We start from the raw sequence: 24,813 nt of genomic DNA, 5'->3' as shown, positions 1-24,813 counted from the left end.
GCCATATGTATGCAAAGCAGCGTGTCTTAAAATTCTCGGGAGCACCAAGCTACTAAATGCCAGTGTTACCCCAATTCATTTAGTGCTTGATTTTCAGTGGGTATCAGCTGATGTGTCCCTGTTGGTATCAATGGAGCTGTATGTGTTTTTAGAGAAAAATTCAGAGCTGCATAGTTCCTGGAGCTGTAACTCACAACTGTGTTGTGAGGCCCACTTCTGCACCAGCCCTCTCTCCACAGTCCAGAATCTGGCTTATCTAGGCTCACACTGTTTTTAGCACTTCAGTTTATTTTACTGTGGGTACAAATCACAATTTTACAAATTAAAGTTACATAAGCAGGCTTAAAATTTGGGTTCTTTGGTCTGCTTCGAGCTCCATTTGGGAAGCCAACTACCAACACCCACCCTGACTACTGTTTTGTCTTCTCACCTGAAAAAGCTGGTGTAAAAGAAAATAAGCTGTCTCTGCTTTGCCTCCTGCTTTCCTGTGGTCTCAATGACAGAAACCTGTTCCTTCAGTGGCATAAGGCCATGGGTAAGTGTGTTGCTGGAGCTGTGATATACGTAACCAGCTGTTCATCTTCTCTAAGTGGGGGAGAAAATCACCCAGAGGAGTAATGGCTGTCCCTGAGGCAGCAGCTGATGTGGATTTATGAGCCTGTAGCAGACATAATCAACCTATTTAGTTTTCCCAGAGCGGGAAGGGAGGCTCTCCTGTGGGAACAGACCTTCTGTACCCTTCAGCAAAATAGATCTTGCTTCCTGGGTGATTCTGCTCAATGGGAGCCGAAAGCTGGGTTGCTTCAGCTGCAGGAAGCTTATTTACCCGATTGTGGAACAAGATCTGCTGAGGATGCTCGGGGCTTTACATCACCTGGCAGGTATCACAGTCTGTCCTAAACCTTTGGAAATAGCTTTCTAAAGGAATCTTGCCCGCCTGGGGAAAAGCCTGTACTCATCCTTGCTTTCTCACTGCTTTAATGAAACTAAAAGAAACTCTAACTTCTCCAGTTAGAGCCAGTTTCTCTGGAACAGGGTTTTGCTTGCCCCTGAGAGGGGCGCCTCCTCAGCAAGGGCCTGTTTCAGCCCTTCTCCCTGAGCAGACAGCAGTGTCCAGGTACAGCCAACACTGCTGAACCTGGGCCTGGTTAGAGAGGAGAGCACATTAAATCTGTGGCAAACAGTGCACACAGAGTGAGCTGTGCTGTTTCCTATTCTGGCGTTTTCTCCTTTGAATTGATTGTGGGCAGGGCAGACTGAGCAACGAGGGCCAGGGGTGAGCCAGGGCCTGGGGAAGTGTGTGGGCCTAGAAGTGGTTCCTGAGAGGAAAATCTCCTTTCCTTCTCATGAGACTGGGGAACACAGGAACTGCTCTGAGAGCAGCACCATCTGCACCTCTGATTGTTTGGATGCTCACTTATCGCTGCGAGGCAAGTGCCTGGATGCAATCCTCCCGGGGGAAACCTGCTGGTGGTGTTTCCTCTGCTTACACTTCATTGTGGCTGTATCTGAGAGCCACAGGCACGGATCAGAGCCCCCTTGTGCAGGGAATTGATCACGAGCAGGATTGGGATGAAAGGCGACAGTTCCTCAGGGACTGGCTGAAGTTTGGTATTTTTCTCAAGTTTTATGGAAAAAAACAAATTTGTTCTTAAATGAGTGTTGGAGCTGGTGGTATTTATTTATGGCCAACCTGAGCAGTAAAGCCCCTTTCAGCATTTTCCTTCAGAATGTGAGCAGTGGAAGGCTGAGGCCTTGGCAAAAGGCCAAGTTTGTAAGCCAAATTCCAAAGGTGGTATTGAATTTGGGTGGCACATTTTGGTGGCAAATTCTGGCATTTTTAGGAAGTTTTCCTGTGTTTTCAGGAAAATCTGAGGTAAAAAAAACAAGCTTGAGAAGATGTGTAAGTCATCTTCAAGGGGGAAGCTGCTGTGTGTTGGAAGATGTAGTAAGAATGTGTTTAAACATTTGCATGGTGCAGGATAAAGTTGGTAAATACCTGTGGAAACTTTCATTGTTTTCTGTTAAGTGTGACCTTTTCTTACCTTCCTTTTTCTCTTTTATTTTGCTGGCTAAGCTTGGTTTTGCTTTTCTTTTTTACTTCTTTAACCAAAAGAAGTCCCTGGGAATTACTGTAGAACATCTTCAGGATTCGTTTGTAAGACATTGGGTGTTTTGCTTGTCTAATTCCTGCAGTGAGCCCACAGGAAGGACCATTAATTTCAAGGAACCAATCAGCTTTAGTATGGCTGTTAGTTGAGATTATTAGGTGAGAGTTTGTGCAATATTGAAAGTGCCAAGCTATTACCAAATTTTACATTGATTTTTCCAATTGTCATATTTTTTGACAAGAGTCTTAATTGTTTACTGGAAAAGGAAATGAGTATTCATGTTCCTTCTTTTGCTGCCTCTCTGTTTTAGAGAGAGGAGTAATTCATTATCTTGCGGATAGAAAACAATTAAAGTGTTGTTTCCTTCACGACTGCATGATAATGGAGCAACAAAACGGCGCCTCAGACCCGCAGGTCTTAGCAGAGTTCTTGGGAGGGAGATGAGTACTGTGTGCAGCTGAGCTGGCAGCAGAAATGTCTCATTTCTTGTGTGCTGGGGGTGATTGAAATCTCCCTGCAAGCTACTCTATTAGATATGCTTATGCACTACTGAAAAAAAAAATGAAGGCAGTGGAAGAAAATACCACTGCAGGCACACCCTGAATATAGTAATACTTAATTTGTAGGCAGAGCTTCACTTATCTGTCTGAGAGCCAGTTTTTTATGATCCAGGCAGCAGTGTTTGTTTATTGTGTCCCTTATCAAATCTCAAAGCTAATATTTGCATTAGTCCTCTATGAAGGTAAACAGGAGCTGTTTGAGTGAGAATTAAGATATTGTGTATCATACTCCTCAGAACTGTATCTGGGTACTTTGAATCCAAAGAAATGTCTTGCAGATGTGTGTTCACTCTGTTCAGAGCACACTCTCTTTAAAGCTAGTTTAGGTAGTTAAAGCATTTGGGGAGGTTATAGGAAAGAGGGAGATCTTGGTTTTCATCAAATGCAAAGTATTCTGGAGTTGCTTTGAATCCATCAACCACATTTCAGGTCAAGCTTTTGGTCCTGAAGGTAGTAAAGAGACAGTATTTTGAAGAAACTCATACAGGACTTCTGCATTCCTGCAAAGAGGAGATCTGCAATCCCAGCCTGGCTGTGGAGCGTGGTTCACATCCATCTCCTCTGCTACACAGCACAGGCAGAGCTTACACAGCCCCCTTGCTTCAGTGCACTCATCCCAAAACTGCATCCAAAAGCAGAATTATTCCCCCCATACAAACACAGATTGGAAGACAAGCAGCAACAGGAGGACTCTTGCTGACTGGTCAGGATAAAGGTAAATAAATGGATGGTAGAAGAAATGATTCCTGCATGCCATTGCTGATGCATGTCAGGACTCCACCTTCCCCATCACCACCCCCTCAAAAAAAAAAAACCAACAAACCAGTACGGTTGGGTGGCTGCAAAGTTTAACACAGCTTTGTAGAAGCCTGTGAAAAACAATCTGGTACTGCAAATCCTGGTGGTAATGGTAGTGTGAAATGTGCATGGGGGAAAAAAAAGGTGAGGAATGTAGAAGGTAGAGTCACAGCAATGCAGCTGGGGAAAAGAACAAAAACAGATGATCATTAAAATAATATGTAGTATGTCTTTCCTCACCAGGCAGTATTCATGTAGCATTCAGAGCTGAACAGGAGAACCTGAAAATATCATGAAGTTATAAAAAGAGGATTATTGTGCAAAGAGAAATCTGTAGTAATGAAGAAAAATAGCATTTCATGCTAAGGGCAAGCTTTAACTACTGAGATATGAACAACAGCAACTGTTAATGCTGATAATCATGAACATTTGAGGTTTTCAGATTCTTGCCAGGCTCACCACATGCTTTGTCAAGCTCTAAAGGCTGGGAGGAAGCAATGTAGCTGGAACTTGCTGGAGTGCATTAGGTGGAGAGGAGGAAACCTTGTTTACTGACAAATAAGTTTTTCAGCTTTTTTTGCCTTTTTTTTTTCTTAATTTTTTTTGTTTTTCAGTTTTTGGCCAGCTGCACTGTTGTGTGAAAATAATGTTTGGAGAAAGATGGCAGAACACACACTGAATAATATACAGCCTTCAAGAATAAATTGTCTCCAATCCCTGTGGTGACACAGGAGTTGGCTAAAGTCTTTTCATTACCTATATAAAGTAATTATTTTGTGGCTCTTGGGAATGTCAGAAAAGCATCTTTCCCATTCTTCCACCTCAGGCCCCTGTGTTCCTGTGGATGCACAGCCATGGCAGGTTATAAAAGTGACCTGAGCTTTGCCCAGGGCCCCAGAGGATGGAGCTGTGTGCCACGGAGGGGCAGGCACATGCCTTGCTGCTGAGTCCACAGGCAATATTTCATGTGACCTTCCCTGGAGGATTTAGCCTAGAAGAAAACCCCTCCAGAGTTTAATTGATCCCTCCTTAACTCTCATATTGAGCCTTGTACAAAGAAAATGAGAGCAGACACCAAGCTCTGTATTGCAGTGTGATGGTTAGGACCAACAGAACCAAAATAATCTTTCAGGTTGCTCTACTAGGATGGCATCAGAAAACAACAAGCTTTCAGCTACAACAAGCAAATCAGCTGAGTTCTGATTAGACATTTTACCTCTGGCTTCAGTACTTGCTACAGGTAAAACAATCACCAGACTTTTGTTCTGTTTTAAATTACAGTCTAGGCATTCATTTTAGTCCAATACTTGGGGTAGATTAGGCATTAATGGAGCACCAGTGGGTTAACATCCCCTGCAATTGTCCATGCAGGCAAACCTCCCTGTCTGCATTGCCTGAGAGCATTGTAGGGGCAGGGATGATCTCACCCTGTCTGCATTTTGAGCTGACCAGGCACCATATGGATGCAGTTACTGCTGTGCCCTAGTGAGAGACGTGGCATATTAGCTTGGGGCAACATCTGACATTTACCATGTCTTCCAGTTGGCTTGAAGCACGGGCAGAGTGAGCTTGGTGTCTGTCTCGGTGTGAACATTGCCTCCGCCTGAACGATATTGCGCAAAACTGTGCGTGAAAGACTTGCAAAGTGATTTTGTGAAATTGTTATAAAGTGAAACACTCTCAGTAATATCAAATTACCCCTATTAGAGCTGCAGCTTGAGTAGGTTATGTATGATCAAGAAGCACCAATTCAAGTTCTCTTGTCCCTGATTTTCTATAAACACTGATTTTTGTAGTCTCCCACTGCTGGCATAGATTTTGACTGCTGTCACATCTTGCAAAAGGGAACTGTCTGAAATTATTTAGTTTTCAGGCTGGATGCTGAATGCTGTGATAACATAGGCACTTTAAAAAATACCAGGAGGAAAACTTTGGAGGAACTTTGTTTTATTAGTATATAGAATGAGGTATAAGTGTGCAGATGCCTTCATAATCAAGGAGCCTTGGATGCCAAATATTTTTCTTTTCAGGGTTTAGCACGTTAGTCCTTATATTTAATAGCAAGGATGGATATGAAGGTGAGCAGCATATAGCTGTACACACATATGAGATACATTTCTACCTCTCAATGAACCTTCCTCTTCCTCCCTTCTGTAAAAGGAGACTTTCTTTTCAGGCCCTGACAAAGCAGCAAACAAATAGGTGAGGAGACATTTTCCATTTAAAGATTAGAACCTTAATCCAGGTTTTTCCTTCTTTTCCTTCCGTCATTTGTAAAGCTTGCCATCATTTTCTCCCCATGTCTTCTGCACAGGAAATGATCCAAGCATGGTAGTTCTGAAAACCCCTGTATATATTAACCTGCATCCTGTAAGTCATTAACAAGAATTCATAGTACAGCCCTCCACTTTATGAGAGTGTTATGTAGCTAACAGTGAGTTTCTGAAAAAGTAAATAAAATGACAGGCAACAACCTAGGAGATGTTAGGGGTGGAGCAGGAGAGAGCTGCTGCTTTATTTTTTGAAGAATGAACGGTGGGAAGGGGGCTTGGGCAGGTTTGTTCCGGAGTTACAGCAGAACCTGGCTTCCACTGTGTGAAGTGGCACCACTAAATAAAGAGACTGGGGAAAGCCAGAAAGAACAAGAATCTGTTTCTCAACAGATACTTGAGAATGGAGCAACTCCCACGGGAGGCCAAGCATGAAGGAGAGATGGCCCAGCCAGCATGGCTGCCTCATATCTTAATATAGCCCAGCTTCTTGGCAGAGCAAGGGAGTGAGGCCCGGTGGAGGAGGAGGGCTGGGTTTGCTTTCCCCAAAACCTGTTTGCAATAGGAAAGAAATCCTGCTGGCTCTGTTACAGCCAAGCACAGCATTCAGTGATCTGCCAGTGAAATCCAGCTGTTGGAGGTGCACTCCTCAGTGCTTCCAGCACATCCTGCCTGCCCCTTGTCTGCAGGAGGTCCGTACTCAGTGGGGAATAATTACCTAAATGTCTGGACAGGAGGAGACCCCATCCTGCTGTTCACAGCACCTCTCCTCTTCCCCCTGACCTCTCTGCCCCAAGCCTTGGAAGCAAGCAGACATGGCAAAGGTGATCTGTGAGCCTGCCCTGCACACCTGGCAAGGTGCTGTCACCATCATGGGTTTCTGCAGGCTCAGGCTGAGCTGCTTTGATGTAAGATGTTGCTTTTGCCTGTTCTGGACCAACTTTTCTCATACAAAACAAACAAACAAAAACTCTAAGCAAAATAAAAGTGATTGACTACACTGCACAGTAAAAATCACTTCTAGACCTAACCCTGGGCATTGCTTCAGCAATACATTTTGGCAGGTAGACAGATGATAAATATTGAGCTCTTTGCTCACTGTTGCAGTCTCTTACATGGCAGCTGTCCCACAGTAACTTCTGATTCCCTACTCCTGTTCCCATATTTTTGAACTGTAGACCTTATTTACCCTTGTTTTTCCGTTTTCCCATTTTTGTTGGTGCCTCTTGGTTCTGTCCCAGCCTTTGTTCTGGGCACTCTGCCGGTGTTTCCCAGTAGCCTTTCAGCTCCTTCCTCCAGTTCCCCACCCTTCCTAGTGACTGCTTCCCTCACCCATTCCCTTCCTTCTCTCATGCACACCCAACTGTTCCATTCCTTATCCACATTTTCCTACTTTTTTCTCCTCCTACACACTTCTTGTTTAATGCCTCCCTCCACCTCTGTCTGCATGTCAACTATTGTACATTAAGAAGTACTGAGAACTAATTTTTTTAAAAAAAATATGCATTGTTTTTTAGGACTAGATTTGTAGGATCCTAAAAGTCTATTTCCTTTTCGGCAAAAGAATTTACAGCCACTTCAAAATCCATTAAAACCTTTCCAGGTTCTCACCTTACTTGAAGCTGCATGTTATATACATTACATATCTATGACATACATAGTGTTTAATAGCTACAGCATGACACGATTTTGTTTCTCAGCTGAGATCTCTGTGCTGTTGAGCCTAACCCAGGGATGTGTATTTCCGTGTCCTGCAGCTTGCTTTTCCTTAGAAGGGCTGTGCAGTGGCACACAGAGGACACAGGTATTCTTCTGAAGAGCTTATGCCAGGAGAAACCTCCTTCTTTTCAGTTTTTCTCAGGACATAGTTACACAGGTCTTACACGACATGTCACCCTTCAGCTTTCAGTCACAACCTGCTCTCTCACCGCCGATCTCCAGCTATTGCCAACGGTGGAATGGTGAACTTTGCAGAAAAACAAAGTTTATTTAAGGGAATCAGCTTTCACTGTGGCCATGTGGAAGTGGCAATTGACTCTGCAAATGCAGGCAACTTCCGTGTGTGTTCATAATTTGTTTACCACTGGTCAGGTGTTCTCAGTGTCCCTTTTTCCATGTCTCTGGCAGGGCTGTGTTGAGCTGCAGTGATTCAGGGACCAGGCAGCTGGTTAATGCAGCTCATGTTGTCACCCTCACGGGGCTCGTTTGCCTACAGGCATGTCAGAAGGAACAAGTAAAATAAGGGCATATATAACTGTAGCTGGCAGCCTACTGAAAAGATGCTGAAACTCCCTTTAAATATGGATAGTGTAGGACATCAGGAGCTACGTAGCTGAGGAATAAGATAAATTTTCCTACACAATGCTGTGTTTCTGTAGTTAAGCTGTGTCTGGTACTTGATCTAAATGAATATGTGTATGTGGTGTGCAGTGTAGTCATCCCTGGTGTGCTATTTGTTCCTAACACAGTCTTGCACATTTCCAGTATCCGTCACAGTTCACATCACCTGCACTTCTACACAGCTTAAGCCTCGTGGGAGGGAGTAAAGAAGGCAAAGCCAGAGTCTCCTCACTACAGATAGTGGCACAGGGGTTACAGTGACTTTGTGCTCCCTACGTTCGGGATTTTGAAGGTTCAGGGTGTTTTTCCACAAGCCTTCAGGGAGGAGTAGAGAAGTCTGTAGTGTGACTGATGCTATGTTGGTGCATGTTCTGCTCTTTCACAGTGTGTCTGCACGAGCCTGAGCCTGTAGGGGCAGCTCCATACTGGAAAGGCCACGAGCAAACCACGTGTCCCTTGTGTTGGAGCAATCTGGGCTTGGTTTAGCTGCTGGGGATCACCCTGCAGAGCAGAGAGAGATGCAAGCTTGTTCTGTCTCTCCATTTTGGATTATGGCTGTTGGCTGAACGTGTGTGTCCTTGAATTTGCTAATTGCATTTTTCTAGTTATTCTCTGGCAAGAGGCACTACAGGTTTTCTGAGCACTTTGCAGCAGTACACAGCAGACTGTGTTGTGAGGGAAATGTAGGACAGGCACACACAAAAAGTCATGTAATCTCTTGTGATGATCCAATGTGATTATCTGCTGAGATATTCCAGGGAGCTGTATGGACAAGTTGTTCCAAGGCCAGATTTTCACTGAAAGGAGTAAAGAGCATCACCATTATTATGGAATTCGGACAGCGTTTTGCAGCTGTGCTCTGAGGGAGAGGAAATGTTGGAGAGTTTAAAGCCATTGACTGGCAGAGGAGCAATGCTAGTGTGCAACCTTGCTGCCACCCAGTACAACACAGTTCCCAGTTTGGATCAATTCCAGCTCAGACCCCAATTTACTAACCATGGTGGGAAGGACACCAGTTTTCTTTTAGAAGGTCAGCATTATTTAAGGTTATTGAATGTGAGTAAACCTGTTCCACCTTTATGAAGAAAACATTGCTGTGGAGTTTTTAGGAGCCACACAGTTACAATGAGTAATGAATATATGATACTTTGTGTAGTGTTTAGCTCAGACTCAGAGAGAGAAAATAATGCAAGTCTCTTCTTTCTGCCTGGGTGTTCAAATGAAGGAAAATCAAAGCTGTTATACCGGAGCTATATATCAGCTAACATATTTTAGGAACTGTGGAATGATCATAATTACAAAAAAGTCCTCCAGAGAGAAATTATGAGTCATAGTTTATGTTCTCTTTGGTGTTGCTATGGAAAAAGAGGTTAGTGCCAATGGTCATACAGCAATATTAATCTCTGATCTGAAAGAAAAATAAATAACAATCTCTAGCTTAACCCAAAGCAGATTTATTCTCAGTTACTGCAGCACACTCCATTAAAGGGGATAACCACGTAAGAAAAATTAAAGATGACATTGATTATCAGTTCTCAACATGCAATTAAGGAGAGCTCCTTATTTGAATTAGCGTGTGCTTCAGACTCCCACAAATGGCTTGGTGGAGTGAGAGAAAGGGAAAAAAGGCAGTTGGATCAGAAGGAAGGCAGGAAAGATCAGCCGCTGCTGACAGCTGCAAGTATGCTGATTAAAATTTCTTTATTCATGCAGTTAGACTCAGCCCGGGGTGGATGCTGGTTCAGTGCAAATCCTGAACCAAAACCCTGGCAACGGGCAGTCTGCAGCGGTGGAAAGTGGCTCTCAGCCTTTTTCCATTTATTTGGGAAAGGCAGGGCCGTGAGTCAGGGAGCGGTGGATTCCTGGGTGCTGAGTCAGCACCTCCGGGGCTCTGCCAGTTGTTTCCTGCCCTTCTTTCCTTGCCGAGGCAAAACTTGACCAAGACCGTGCCCAAACAGCTGCGTGCTGGCTTCGCTTTGCTAATTGTGAACCTTTTTCTTTGCCCGCAGGAAAGACTGCCTGACAGCTTCCCCTTGACACCCAGAGTGGGTGTGTGTCCTAGTGGGTCCCAGTAAAAGTTTGACCCCTGCCTAGCTGACATTGTTTTCAGGGGTTGCTCGCTCCATCACAGGCAGCTCCCGACCCCACAGACCTTGCAGTCAGGACATAGCTTGAAATTCTGCTCACGGTGCACCCTGCAAAGCAGGGCAGAGCCTTCCTTTCTGCCACACCGCTGCGTCTGCCCTGCTGATGGCAGGAAAACTTTTTGTTTGGCTGATGAGCTAAGCAGATTGGATTGGGGAGACACATGGATCTCGTGTCCTGTGTCTGTGCACACAGCTTACCGATGAGCACAGGAGCTGTATGTGTAGCCCAAAACCATTGTATGGCGTCTTTTGAGCCAGCTGAAGGCTTTGCACTGACTTTCAGGGCTGGACAGGCCCCTGGTGAAGAGTTTGACCTCGAACAAGTTGCCATAACTTCACTAATTCTTCTGAGCTTACCTCTTTTTAAAGTGTGTGACTATCAGTCATCAGTTGTGCAGCTGTTTGGCATTACAGCCTACAACAACAAAGGGTTTTCATTGCATCAGTGTAAAGGGCTATCCAGGTGTATTTTACCATCTGATCCTTTTCTTCTCCCCTTTCTTCTGTCTGTTGAAGAGACAGAACATGCTTCTGTCAGGCCTGTATGATGGCTTTCACTGCACTCTCTTATTTGACAGTGAAATGGTCCAGAAAACCCATATCTGTGCCTTTTCACAGAGGAGCTGGCTTGTGGATTAGCACGTGGGGGCCAACGGGATGCTCTTTGCTCTTTCCCCTAAAAGGGGACAGAAACGTCAGCTGGTTTTGTGTCATTGAAAATGGAAGTATCAGCAGCTGCTGAGTGCTGCTAGTTTAAATATTTATACCATAAGGGCTTTAACACACCCTTTTTTCTTTGTGCAAAGCCGCCGCTGATTCCGGTGGAGGTCAGGCTCTGAATCTGTGCAGCAGCTCACAGGTCAGGTCTTCCAAGGAATAATGAAACAAGTGGAGCTCACTGTTACGGTGTCAGGAAGCGTAAACAAGCAGTTTTTTAAAAGAAGTAATTATGTAGGCAAACCTGTCAGCACAATCATGGAATACTCATGCACGTGCCTGACATCTGCCAGCCTGACAAGATCCAGGCACATACTTGAGATACTCGAAAGAATACAGCGCTGCTGGCCCCACAGTCTGTCTCCTCCCTCAAACTGCGCATTCTGCAGGCTGATGTTTTCAGTCAGGCCTTGAGAATGGAAGGCAAGGGGAGGAAACAGCTTGGGGGACATCTTGAGAGTTTGAGCTTGCTTCCTCTGGTTTATATGACAGCATGAAAGCAGACATTCACGAGTTGAGTAAACATTTTTCTCTCTCGCAAAGCATGCTTTCTTTTGTTTGTTAAGATTACAGACCCACCTGTCCTTGTAAATGTGCAATTGTGATGGAGAAAACATTTAATTCTACTCCTGCAACTGATGGCTGTGTGTGTGCTGTATTCTGAAGTGGGTATTTGAGTTAATTCTCCCAGATGCTCAGTATCTGCATTTCCAATGGTTTTACTGGACAGCATTGTAATGCTCTTAGAACACTGCGCGTGGGATTCATTTCAGCATCTCTAAAACTGGATAAAGCATGGCCAGGGGTGTTGTTTGAATTAAAGCTTAGCAGCACAAACAAACCAGCATATCTGGAAGCAAAATGTAAACATGATGCTGGGACTCCTGGTTAGCACTTGGTGGTTGTGGGAGGTTGACAGCTGCTGCATAAAGGTTAAACGTGCTTTCTTTAGTCTGTCAGTAAAATTAAGCCCACTAAAGACTATGTGGCACTCTAGAAGACAAGAGTTTATCTGTGTGCATAAACAGAACATAGGCTTCAATATAAATATGCTTTCAGACTATTTAGTGTGTTAAGAGTATGCTGCAGTCCAATACAAAGATGCAGATTGAGCCAGGAGATTTTGGAAAGTGCCTGAGTACGTTTACATGGGCTAAAAGTCTGACAGGTGTCTAGAAAGAAAAGCACTGGTGTTTGCATTGCTAAACAACAGCATAGGATGAGAAAGAAAATGGTACAGATACAAGAGGAACATGAACTGAAGTAATAAATACTTGACCTTTAAATTTCATCTTTGCCACCTTCTCAGACTGCTTCTTCCAAAGACTGACATGGCTGTGTTTTATATTATGCTTTTATTTGTCATATTCATAGTTAGTTACAAGTAAAAATACTGAAATCCATTGTAGTTAATACAAAATAAAAATATAGCTGCACGAGTTATGCCATGATTTTTCTTAGAAACAGAACCTTCTATATGATACCATGCACTTAAGAGCTTAACTCTTAATAGTACTCGCCTACAGTAAGCTCCGACTAACTAACTTCCAGTGTGATTTACTGGTTACAGGTATTATCCCTGTGGGTAATACCTGTTAATTATTTCATAATGGTACTTCTGCTGTAGCTTTTATTTCCCCTGTAATTTGTGATTCTAAACACAAAAGGAAGCAACCTTTTAGTGCAATGTTAACTATCAGTAGAATTTTTTATATATATAAAAAAATAAAAATAACCCACTGCATAAACAACCAAGGATGTAAGGGAACAGTTGTGGGTATTGTGCTTCCCTTTCCTCCCTTGCCCCTTACCTTTAAGTGACAGGAATGAACATTCATAGTGAACAAACTACCTTGTAGCCTTTCATTTTCAATCAATTTTGAAAAATTAGACTAGTAATTTTGAGAGCAGGTGGGTGACTTTGATCAAAGTTACTAGCAGAGAACCAAATCCTGTGGCTGTGCAGGCTCGTACTTACATAAACTCATCCCTGCCATGAAGTTCAATCCATAACACATTGTTCCCTTTGGACAATGTCTGAAAGAGTACTTCACCTTTTTGAAGAAATTGTCCTTACATCCCTGTAATTACCTAACTCTCCTGTGTAGATATAGCTCTATATATGAAATAATCTGTAAAAAGATAAATTATGCTATTTTCAAAATACTCTGAGATACAAAGTGGTGCAGGTGCAAAGTTTGGTAGTATATTACTATAAAGACTATGAATTAATTAGTGTTATCTGAGTATATATACTTTAAGCTGGGAGTATAGATTGAATACTGTGGGGGGTTATTTTTTCTTTTTTTACATTTCATAGCACTTCATATTTTCTTCGGGCTACCTTCATATCAAACACCTATTTCTTTCTTTTCAATTTCTGAACCCTTAAAGGTACAGTAATGATCACACATTCATGCTTGTCATTAATGTATTTCCATAACTCTGTTATATTGAAAAATACTTTCCCCCCCCCCCCCCACCTAAACAGTGATTTCTTCTAAACGAATAGTGAGTGACTACTGGCAAAAATCTTTCCCCCAATGAAATGGATGGAACTGGTTTTCAGCTTTGCCCTCCAAATACTCTGCTCTTTTAGTCCCACGGTGCTGTGGAGCAAAGCCCCAAACAAACTATACGTGTGTGCACAGTTACTGAGGCTGTTAGTACTCGTGGAGCATGGCAAGGCAACTGAAATCAAATGTTCTCATTGGTATTCCTACATTTACATACAAAACTGCTCACAGTGCTGGGAAGTACTGGGGGAAGAAAAAAGAACAGAAATGCTTGGGTCTTGACTACTCCACGCGTTCCCTGGACCTAACTCTAAGAAAGCCAGCAGATCAGCTTGCTTCTACCAGACATCCTCTCTTCCTGCTGGTCTCCGACACCAGTTGTTGGCAGCATCTCTAAGTTCATGAACACCAGTGACTCGGCCTAAAACTGAGCACGTTGCGGCTTAAGTCATTGACCTTGTCCACTCTGCATTCCAACACGAAGCAATATATTATCACTGCAGAGAAAAGGATGGAAGAGTCGCTTCTCCTGCCTGAAACCAGTGCAGCTGAAACCAGTTCCTCACCTGGGAAAACCTGTGTGTGTCTGGCAGGCGACGGGGGGCTTGGGCTGCTTACGCTGTTTGGTCCACCTGCAGGACGGCTGCTTGGGTGGTTTCTTCATCAGATTGTTCCATTTCCCCACCAACTGGGTTGTTTCTCTCGTCGAACAGTTTCTGGCTAGAAACTTCTAGGGGCACCCCGTACTCTTCATCATCTTCCACAATGGACAGCTCGATGTTGTTGCTCATCACAGCCTTCCCCTCCACTCTGGCCTCCTTCTCCAGGGAGTCGACGGCTGCTTTGGCCTCCTCGGCCAGGGAGGTGGTGGGGGTCATATCCGAGTGCATGTCGGCGAAGGACATTTCATCCTCGTTCTCAGCCTGCTCGTTGCTTGCGGTTTCTGATGGTCTGTCCTCAGCTTCTGTGGGGCTCTCTCCTTCACGGCCTTTCTTGGTGCTGAATGTGAGGGGAGACACTTTGAAACCAGAGCCCTTTGAAGAGGAGGATTTCTGGTGATGCACAGTAAGTGATTTCTTGATCTTTTCTCTCCGTTCAGGTGACACAATCTTTGTGCTGATTTTGTTCATCTTCTTCTCAATGTTTTGGCGGGAGAACGCTTTCTTGAGGCTGTCCACCTTCTTGAGGCTGGATCTTTTAAGTTTCTCAGCTCTTGATTCTTCTGTTTTCTCCTCTGCACTGTCATCCAAATCATCTTCCTCATGAAACATTTCATCATCTGAACCCAGCTCCACTGTGTGCAACGTTTCTTCCAGTGTTTTGTTCTCATCAACAGGCTCCTCTTTTCCTTCTGTAATGCTAGGAATGGGCTCTTTTGCAAAAACACTGGCAGGGATCTCATTTTCCTCCTGAAAGAATTGACAATACTTGAGTTTCATAGTTCACAGGACACAAATTTAATAAACAAAGCGCAACCCTGAACAATTCTCCCCCCCACCGTGATGCTGAGATGAATGCTGAACATTTATTGGTTTTTTCAACACACTTAACCAGTAACAAACCACTCAAAGCTCCCTGAACCACTGTCTGGTAAAGTTTAAGACTTATGAGCTGTCAGCTGTACTCTTTCAAAGTGACTTGGAACATATGCAGAATGGAAATCCTGTTATTTTAATTTGTATTAGATACCCTTTAATGAGAGTTTAGCTGTCAAGTTGTACACCTGTCCCTGGGCAGATGGGAGGGTGTGGTGGGGAGGGAGGTTGTCCTGCAGACCCCTGTGCAGAACTCCAGAAGTCACATAACCCCACAGAGCTCTCAGTTTCTTGAGCCAAAGACTGAGAATATCCCTGCAGAGGTGCTGGTTGCATCTGGAAAATATCTCAAATGGCAAATGCAGTTAGAACTTCTGCCACATTTCTGGAAAATGTATGGTGCTGTTAAAAATGGATTGCTGAAACAGAGAAACCATGAAGTTCATGATGTTTAGAGTATATCCTATTTTATAGCTACTTACAGAAAAAAAGGAAAAAAAAACTAATACATTTTGTTGGTAAATATTATAATGTGAATAGGACAGCTCCTTGAAATGTAAGGATACAAATATGGTATACAAAAATAAAAAGACACTGTACCACATAGAAAACAGAAGTTTCTAGCTAACAAGAAAAGTATTGCTTTTTAGAAACAAAACCAAGAAAAGACACAGAATCTAAAAACAAAACAGGCTGAGCAAGGGCAGAAGCTGCAGGTCGTGACGAGGGATGTCTGTGCCCACCCAGTGCAGAAGCTCTAAACCCCGAGCAGCTCAGGCAGCACAATGAACACTCTGTTCTGTGGGGGTTTTGCAAGCATCTACCCATGCAAAGAAAATGAGGCTCCTTGCACACTCCCTTCTCCTCTCAGTGCTTTGAGCCTTGGATTTGCATAGTCTTTATTCATTACCTTTTTTATCATTTTCAGAGTGCATGCAATTTCACTTCCTCACATGCACTGGAGGGATTTTCTTTTCCCTCCTCCCTCCACATTTATCTTTAGATACAAAAAAGCAGTAAGTGCAGAGTGAAATGGTTGTAATAGTCTCAGATCTGTCCCTAGTTGGCCTGAGTGTACAGTTAAGGGGAAAAAAGGCCACATACACTTCCAAGTTCATGCTCATTATTTCAGGACTGAGCATACAGTTGTGATCACTGCAGACAACAGTGTCTTGGGTTAAATTTGCTGTCAAGGCTGTTGTATGTGGTTGTTGTTTAGTCTGGAGAAGAAGAGGCTCAGGGGTGACCTTATTGCTCTCTACAACTCCCTGAAAGGAGGCTGTGGCCAGGTGGGGGTCAGGCTCTTCTCCCAGGCAACCAGTGTTAGGAAAAGAGGACACTTAAACTGTGTGTCAGGGAGGGTTAGGCTGGACATTAGGAAGAATTTCTTCACAGAAAGAGTGATTAGACACTGGAATGTGCTGCCCAGGAAGGTGGTGGAGTCACTGTCCCTGGAGATGTGTAAGAGAAGACTGGACATGACAGCTGGTACAGCATGGTCTGTTTGACAAGGTGGTGTTAGGTGACAGGTTGGACTCAATGATCTCATTTCCAACCTGTTTCTGTTATTCTGTGATTCTGTTAAAAACTAGGACTACTTTGTAGCCCTTCTGGAACTCAAGAATATGCAATGTAGATGGGCAGAATAATTTTATACCGTATATATGTATATACACACACATATATGCACAGTGATTCAGGTACGCTGGTTAATATCTCTAGTGGATATAAAAATGGAAGGTATCAAAGAAATGGATGCTGGTTTGACAGTTTGCACATGCTCCTTTCCTGCAGCTCCTGCACACCTCTCTGGGCCACTGGCCTCGGTCACACACTGGCACACAGCTTTACAAACCCTCTGCCTGCAGTGGAACATCTAATGAAGGCCACACTCTTCTCCTGACACCTATTATGTTGATGAAACTATCAGCAACAGTGACCAAGATAACAAAACAAAGGAAACTTGCACCAGCTTTAAGTGAAACCAGCTGTTAACTGCTGTACAAATATTTATATTTTCTCTCCACTGCAGTTAATGAAATGTGGATTACATGAGTGGGTGCAGTGTTGAATTATTCCCCAGAGCACGAGAACTCAGTATAAAACATAATTTTCATGTCTAGTGCATTCTTTCCAAACCTAGGTAATCATGTGCAGTTTTAGACATCTGAACATTCAGGTGTAAGTGCCTGAATGGTATAGAAAACTCTGATTTTAATGAGTAGAGAGGTGGGTTGTACTTTTAAAGTATTTTATCTAGGAAAGCAGTGTCATGTGAGTGTAATCAGAGTGCAGCCTGAGCCAGAGATGGGTCTGTAAGGTCCTTCTCAAGGTCAGTTTAGCTCTATCTACAGTATTCATATTAAACTGAAGTACTGCATGCAGTCTCTAGAAGAATATGGACACAAATTGGGTTATCATTTTTGTCCAATTTCAGAGTAGAAGAGAGACTGTCAAACTACCCTTGTTTACAAAGTGGAAAAAAAAAAAGCAAACAAAAATATACCACATAATAATGAGCTAATGATTCAACTAAAAGCAGATCCTAGGTGGTCTCTGGCTATCAGGCAGTACTGGAATTCAAGTGATCACTCCTCTGTCTGAGCTTCCTGCATGGCTCTGGAAAACATCAGCCTCTGGGCATCTATTTGTGTGCTTATAAAACGGGAATGACACGCTTTCCTATGTCATGCTTCCGAAAGACCTTAGGATTACAGGAACTATTAAAATGCAAATGAAAATAAATTAAGTAAAATGCTTTGAAAACACGAGGGTGGTATAGCAGGAACTCTCTGAGGTGGAACAGACATTTCTATTTCAAATATGGTTACTGATAACAAGTTGTAAGCGGGCTATTGATAACTGTTTGGTCTTACAAGTTTATGTGACAGCTATATTTTGTTTTGATACATTTTTTAAGCAGTCTGCTATTTCATTTAGGAAGACTAGAACAATACACTGAAAAATGCCAGCTGTTACAAACTGCATAACTGTTTTCCATGCCAAAAGAAGTAGAACTTTGATCTCTTCTTCTTGATCTAATCTAAAATTCTAAGAAAGCAATACATCTTTGTATTTTCCACATCTGAGTTCAGAAACAGCCCTTGCATTTTTTTCCTCAGATGGGCTTGACTGTAGGTAGCTAGCTCCTCTGAATTTTGTTTTTCCATGCAGGAGATGAATAGAATAGTGGAAGTTCTCTGCATAAAACAAGTCTTGGTAACACTAGTAATACTTGCATAGTTAAAATCAGTGCCTTCCTTGTGGCTTTGATCAGCAATCCTTGGGAACTTCCTGCAAATCATAATTTCATCCCTACCTTTTATGAAAAGGAATAAGATCCATAACAGTGTACTGCAAAGCTGGGTGGCCCGAGTGAACAGATAGTTAATTTACTCAAGAAGTGTTGATTTTCTGATGCTGCATGAGGTAAATCAATCTGCTCTACTTTGGTTTGTTGTGTTTTGGGGTTTTTTTTGTTATATTTGCTGTATGAGGCCATGACCTACAAGAAGGAGAGATGGCATTTCCCCAGTCCGGGTTCCTCTGTATGCTGCTGCTATATGTCCAGATGATCACTAGCCTAAAACTTGTTTTGCAACACAAAATAGGTCAAAACATGACAAATCCTCCTGAAAACAGCTCCAGGCTCCACCTACTTTCCTTTGGACAAATAGAGCTCTTCAGAGTTGGATGGCAGGGTGGGGAGGGAGGGCAGGAGGAAAGTGCCACCTGCCCATTTGCACGTCCTGTCCCCCTGTCCTCCCACAGCACAGCCGGGCCAAGCCCCAAGAGCCATGGGAGGTATTTCTGCCATTAATCAATGTAAGAGTATTTGCCCTGCAAGGGAAATACAGCTTGTAAATCCTCTGGTTCCCTCACCTGCTCATTTTTGAGTTTGAAGTTGCTTCTGTGAGAGATTATTGCAGTGATCCGTACAAGAAGATTCAATAAAATGGCTAATTTGTTGTGCCCCCCTCTTGCTTCACTTTAGGCTGAAGGGTTTACCAACAGCAGGATCTGGAAAGGACTTGAATATTAGTGTGCTTGACCCCAAGCTGCAATTTTGACTTATCTGTCCTATTTCCATGACATTTAACCAGTAAACATGACATTTAATTGAAAAATTAAGCATGAGCCCTTTTTCATCTTGCATTTTGCTTTTGCAGCTAAAAAAGCGAACAAAACCCCCACCAAACCAGAACCAAAAAGCTGGTCATGTGGCGAGAACAAAATAGAGGGGAACAATGCCAAAGCTTAACAAGGATTTTTAAAACAGTCACTTCAGTGTTTTTCTGAATTGCTGTGTCATTTATAATAACATTTGCATCCTCAAATTCCTGGAATGGAGCTCCCTTAAAATATGCCACCAATTAAAGAAATATATGCAGACATTCTAGGGAGAGAAAACTAAGAGCATTTTAATGGAAAATATGTAAATAGGTGAACTTTTCTAAACACAGTTCATTCTCAGTGCATATGCAGAGGGAAAGCTGATGCTGGCACGTGGCAGCACAACTTCATAAAATGCAGAGCTGGAGCTCAGTCGTGTGTTTTGGCTCTGCTCAGTGCTCCCACCAAGTATTAGGGAGTTTAGGGTACATGGTGAATGCAGAGCTGAATCGCAAATGTGAATTATTATTTTCATATTGAGCTGTCTCCCCAGGCTGGAGAAGCTAGTTTTAATGAGAAGCATGCTCTGTGAAGTTTGGCATTGTGTTTTTGGTAGAAAAGAAGGATCCCCCAGCTGAAGAGGAGTCTCATACATCCAGATTCCCCTTTGTTTTCGCAGAAATCTGGCATCAATATGGCTTCATTACTGTGACTTCTTCTTCCTGCAATTGTTTTTCCATGGATTCCTGTGCAAGGCAGGACAGAAACCCAGCCAGCCTGCTGTTTTCTCCCCTGTACAATTATCCTAGCAAGGCAGTGGCCCCGCTGACTATCAGACTGTCCCTCCTCCAGCCTGAAAGGAGATCCTGCAGGGAGATTTCAGGGAGGTGGGCATGCAGGTACAGCCTGGGCACAGCCTGTATGGGCACGGCCTGGCCACCCCTGTGGCTGCAGCCAGTTCTCAGAGGAAAATCCCAGCTCCTCCCACACTCCACTGGAGAAAGCCCACCCCAGTCACCCTCTCCTGCCCCTGAGGAGCAATGCTGACCACCCCAGCTTCCCAGGCAGCCACGCTGCCATTTAACTGCAGACCACTGCCAGGAACAGTTCCCAGCTCACAGCTGATTTTTTTTTGTTTTAAAAACAGTAAATTTAACTGCAGTGTTTCTGTTTTTAAGTCTTGTGTTCCTGATCTGCATTGGCTTGGGACTGGGTAAATTCATCATCCTGCACTGTGGTGACATGTTTTCTGGTGAGAGATGAGTCCCCTAAATCCCTGTAAAAGCTGTGGAGAAGAGACCTGCTGTCCAAAGGCACCAGCCCAAAGACAGGCAGGGGATTTTCTTTATCTGTTGTACTGGTGGGACACGGGCCCGTGTTTTGTTTGCCTTAGGTTTGTGCAGTATTAAGGAAAGGTTCAGAGTTTTAAACAGGCCTTAGCTTTTCAACACTATTCAGTGTCAGGAATGAGCCAGCAGGACACTGCTTTACGCCTCAAACCCTTCTTGGTGCTTTGTGCTGTTCCCTTCACCCAGTCCCTGCAAATCGCTGCCAGTGGAAGATCCCCACCCGAGGAAATGTCAGCTGTCCTGCACACACAGAGCTCTGTTTGTCTTTCCTCTCTGCATTATGTCATCTTAAAACAGTAAATAACTGAGTTCTCTGGAGGAAGACACTCCTTGCAACAGCAAGGCCGTAATTCTCACGCTCACAGGTATGAGAAATGTTAGAAATGACCTTCCCCCAGGCCCTGCTGATGCACCCACCACACAGGACACGGTCTGAACCTGGAGGTGGGAGCCAGTCATAAGCTAACGGGGCCTGGGAGATGGCAGTGTTTTGACATACAGTAATGGATCCTAAATTACTTGCAGAACTGCAGAGAACATGTGTCATTTAATTTACCCAGTCTCTGGAATAATTTCCACATTCCTTCTGGGGTGGAAACATGCCGCAGCTCCTCCTCCTCTGGCCTGACAAGCCTGGACTGTAATTTGGGAGAACAATAAAGCAGGGAGGTGGGGGCTTCCTTTCTGGGGGAATTGCCTGTGCACTAACCAGGCCTGCCAGCTTTTTACAATCAAGCACCGCTCTCTTATTTTGGGATTGTTTAGAGAAACACCCCAACAACCCAAGGAGCAGAGTTAGTGGCCGACAGAGGTAACGCCCAGCTGGCAGGTTCAGTATGAAGCGCTGGTGAAGTGCCCAAGCTGTGACTACCCCAGCCCAGCATTTGCTCTCCTGCCCTCCCTCAGTGATTTGTGGAGGCCTGTCTTTATTTTTTTTTGAATATGTGAAAGTCACGTCCTGTGTTTAGTTAAAGCTCACGGCGTCTTCTACCCAGACCATTGCTTTAAAAGGGGAAAATATGCAAACTGCTGCTATCACTGGATGGACTCCCAGGAAGCTGAGTTTTTAAGCTGAATTTTTAGCTCATCCCTGAATGGGCCGGATCAGTCCTGCAGAGTGAAGCAGGGCACGAGGAGACAGGGAGATACAGCCCTGCCCCTCTCCTGCTTCCCAGGGCAGACACAGAGGCAGTTTTTAGGGGCATTTCTACCTCAAGTTTGCAAAATGAGCTCTTTCCTCAAGTTTGCCGAGAGTTTGGAAAAACGTAAGGACCCTTCAGGTTTACTTAAACCCCAAAACACACGATAAAACCAAACTTTTCCCCATATACGCTTGGAGTTAGTAAAATATGGCTCTTTCCCTTCATTTGCAGAGAATGAAGGTGGCAGATTTCTCACACATGCTGAGAGTTAGTGAAACAAGGTCTCTTTTCTCATGTTTGCTAGGAGCTAGTAAAGGACAACTTTCTCTCCAAGACTGCAAGAGTTAAAGAGGGCTCTTTCCCAAAGTTTGCTAAAAGTTAGAAAAAAAAAAAAAAAAAAAAAGAAAGAAATAAAGTGCTTTTCCCTCAAGTTTGCTAGAGTAAGAAAGACAGCTCTTTTCCCAGGTTTCCTAAGAGAGGAAAACATTCTTTCCCCAAGTCCACAAAGAGGAAAAGCAGGCGTTACTCCTGAATTTGCTAAGAATAAAAGAGCGAAAGTTTTGTTTTTCCCCAAGTCTAAGACTTAACAAAAGACTACTCTTTCCCCGAGTTTGCTAAGGCGAATAGGTTTCTGGTGCACATTTGCCGGGCTAGCACAAGGCCAGCTCTGGTTTCCGAGTTGGCCAAGAGTTAGTAGGCGGTGATGTGTGTGGCCGGGGGGGCGCTGGGCTGTTCCCCGCTCGGGAGCAGGGCTCTCACCTGGAAGATGAGCACCTTGAAGCGGTCCCTGCGGAGCAGCTGGGCGTGGTGCTGCTCCAGACGCCGCACCTGGTGGCACTGCCTGTCCAGGCGCTCCCGCACGGCGCGGGTGTGAGCGCACACCTTCCGCGACTTCTCCAGCAGCTTCTCCACCGCCTCGCCCGTGGCGCCGTGGCTGCGGCACAGCTTCACCAGGTCCACCTGGATACCCCGCACCGCCCCTTCCAAGCCCCGCTGCCTCTGCTCCATCTGCCGCTGGTGGCCTTCCACCGCCTCCAGCATGGAGACCAGCTTCTCCAGCAGGGCCAGCACGGTCAGCGCGTTCACCTGCCCGCCGCCCGCCTCGGCTGCCGGCAGCGGGGGCACGGCGCTGCCCGCCGCCGCCTCCCCCATGGCTGCCCCGGCCCGGCACCCCGCCGCCGCCGCCGCTATTAAGGGCAGCGCCTTCGCCCTCCCCCGGGGAGGTTTGGGGCCGAGCCCGGCCCCGGCCCGCCCCGGGCAGCGGGCTGTGACCGCCCCGGAGCGCGGGGCCTCCCCCGGGCCGGCCGAGCTGCGCTCCCGGGCCGCCGCTCCTCCGAGCATCAGTAGATGGCAGGAGATACCGCGGAATGCAGCCCTGCCACTCGCCGGCCCGAGGGGACACGGAAAACGTGCTGCTGGTGCTGGTGATGGTCCGGGAGAGAGATTGAGTGGAGTTCAAACCTGCCGTTTGTGTTTAAATTTTTGCTGTAGTCAATATCACAATTACTACAATAATCGTATATCGACATGCTTTTAAAGAAGTAAATCACTACTGTAATAAACGCATCAATCATTACATTAATCACATGTTAATGTGCTCTGGAAATATACAAAAAAATTTGTATCGTTATATTTATTCTTATATCAGCATCCTAATGATAATTTGTAATAATTGTCATAATAATTAACAAACTTATAAAGCATTCACTCATGGTGAGTCAAATCTACCATAATTCCTTCCACCCCGTACAACACCAGACTGGGTTTTGGGGTTTTTAAAAATAACAATGTAAATATTTTTATCTCCTCATAGTTATTATTGTTATTATTACAGGGCTTTGAAAAATAATTTAGGTGATGACCTATTCTATTCTATTCTATTCTATTCTATTCTATTCTATTCTATTCTATTCTATTCTATTCTATTCTATTCTACTCTACTCTACTCTACTCTACTCTACTCTACTCTACTCTACTCTATTCTTGTTAGTAAAAAATACAAAACAAAAAAGTGAGGTGTTGCATGGGGTGCTTACTGGTTGGAGGGAGTGCCAGGAGCTTGGAGTCCCTGCTTGGGATGTGGAGATTAGCTGGGCACACTGGTTGTCCTGCCTGGATTTTTCAGGGTTTCTTCAGTAAGAAAGAATCATAAGGTTCAGTGTGGCTGTTTTGGGGGAATGGAGATAAACTGGGTGTGGTGGCAGAGGCACTGAGTTTCCAAGCACCAAAAGGAGCTATTTGGCATGAAGAAATACCAAGCTGTTTATTTAGAATAATGCATAACTCTTCCCAGGATGGACCCAAAGCTGTTATCACCAAGGAAAATGTTGCAAAATTCCGTGGACTCGGGTGGCTCATCCTGTACTGATGTTCTCAAGCAGTCAGTATCTGTCTTCTCCCCTTTACATTTGCTTGGAAACAGGACTTCTTGCTGCAGCACAGATGTTTCCAATGCTTGGGTATATGGGATTCTAATATTTGGGTAGCTGACATATAAAATTTTCTGATATTTGGCCAAATATACTTCATGACTTCCCTACATCCTGCAGATGTAACATCTATTTTGAGTCCAAATGACCATGATCCCTGCCCTTTCCTTTGTACAGAGAAGAAAGAAAAGCATTTTACCATGAAAAGGAATAGAAATTAATGACTGAAGAACTATACAAATGAGTTACCCATTTCAAACACTGTGTGCTTGAGCCCCTGAATGTTCTGCAATGTTACCTTCTTTGGGCCTTTTTTTTTTTTTTTTTTTTTTTTCTCCTCAGGCTTCACCTTCTATTCTTCAAGTTGTGGGAGCTTGAAAAATGCATTTGTGAGTGAGTATGCTTTGGAAAAAAAAAAATCACTGAGCCTGCCAGAGCTGTCCACAGGGGAAACTATGCTGAGACTGTAAAATATACAGGCTGAGAGGGGAGTGGACATATTTTAAAGGCACAACCTAAACAAAACCCTTCTGTTTCCACGAGCTCTGCCTGGCAGCACTACCTGATACGCCCTTCCCTAGGAAGGACGTGTTTGTGTCTCTGGAGGGCTGCCAGTGTCAGCCCCTCTCAGCACAGGATCCTGCCCATCTCGCTTCCTCCTCCCTCCCTTCATTTTGGCTGGGACCTGGAGCCGAGGCAAAGAGGAGGAATTTTTGCAGAGAGCAGTAGCTTACCTTGCTCTGGCAGGGAGCAGCCTGTGTGTCTCTGCCCAGCCACGTATCTTTC

General features: G+C 44.3%; 1 protein-coding gene across 1 annotated transcript; it reads right to left on the bottom strand.

Annotated features, from left to right (window-relative positions):
* Window positions 1-12,279: 12,279 nt before the first annotated feature.
* On the bottom strand, window positions 12,280-22,767 carry CAVIN2 (caveolae associated protein 2). Its single transcript, XM_005530353.3, has 2 exons — window positions 22,358-22,767; window positions 12,280-14,868 (listed from the first exon to the last, which is right to left on the bottom strand). Exons 1-2 carry the CDS (start codon window positions 22,748-22,750, stop codon window positions 14,074-14,076), a joined length of 1,188 nt encoding a protein of 395 aa, XP_005530410.1. The 5' UTR covers window positions 22,751-22,767; the 3' UTR covers window positions 12,280-14,073.
* Window positions 22,768-24,813: the final 2,046 nt, after the last annotated feature.

The sequence above is a fragment of the Pseudopodoces humilis genome, chromosome 8 (genome assembly GCF_049639895.1).
Source record: "Pseudopodoces humilis isolate 2021_Gansu_Grassland_sample_001 chromosome 8, ASM4963989v1, whole genome shotgun sequence".
Lineage (NCBI taxonomy): Eukaryota > Metazoa > Chordata > Aves > Passeriformes > Paridae > Pseudopodoces > Pseudopodoces humilis.
The sequence above is the reverse complement of the archived record's forward strand: the minus strand, read 5'-3'. Positions and strand labels throughout refer to the sequence as shown.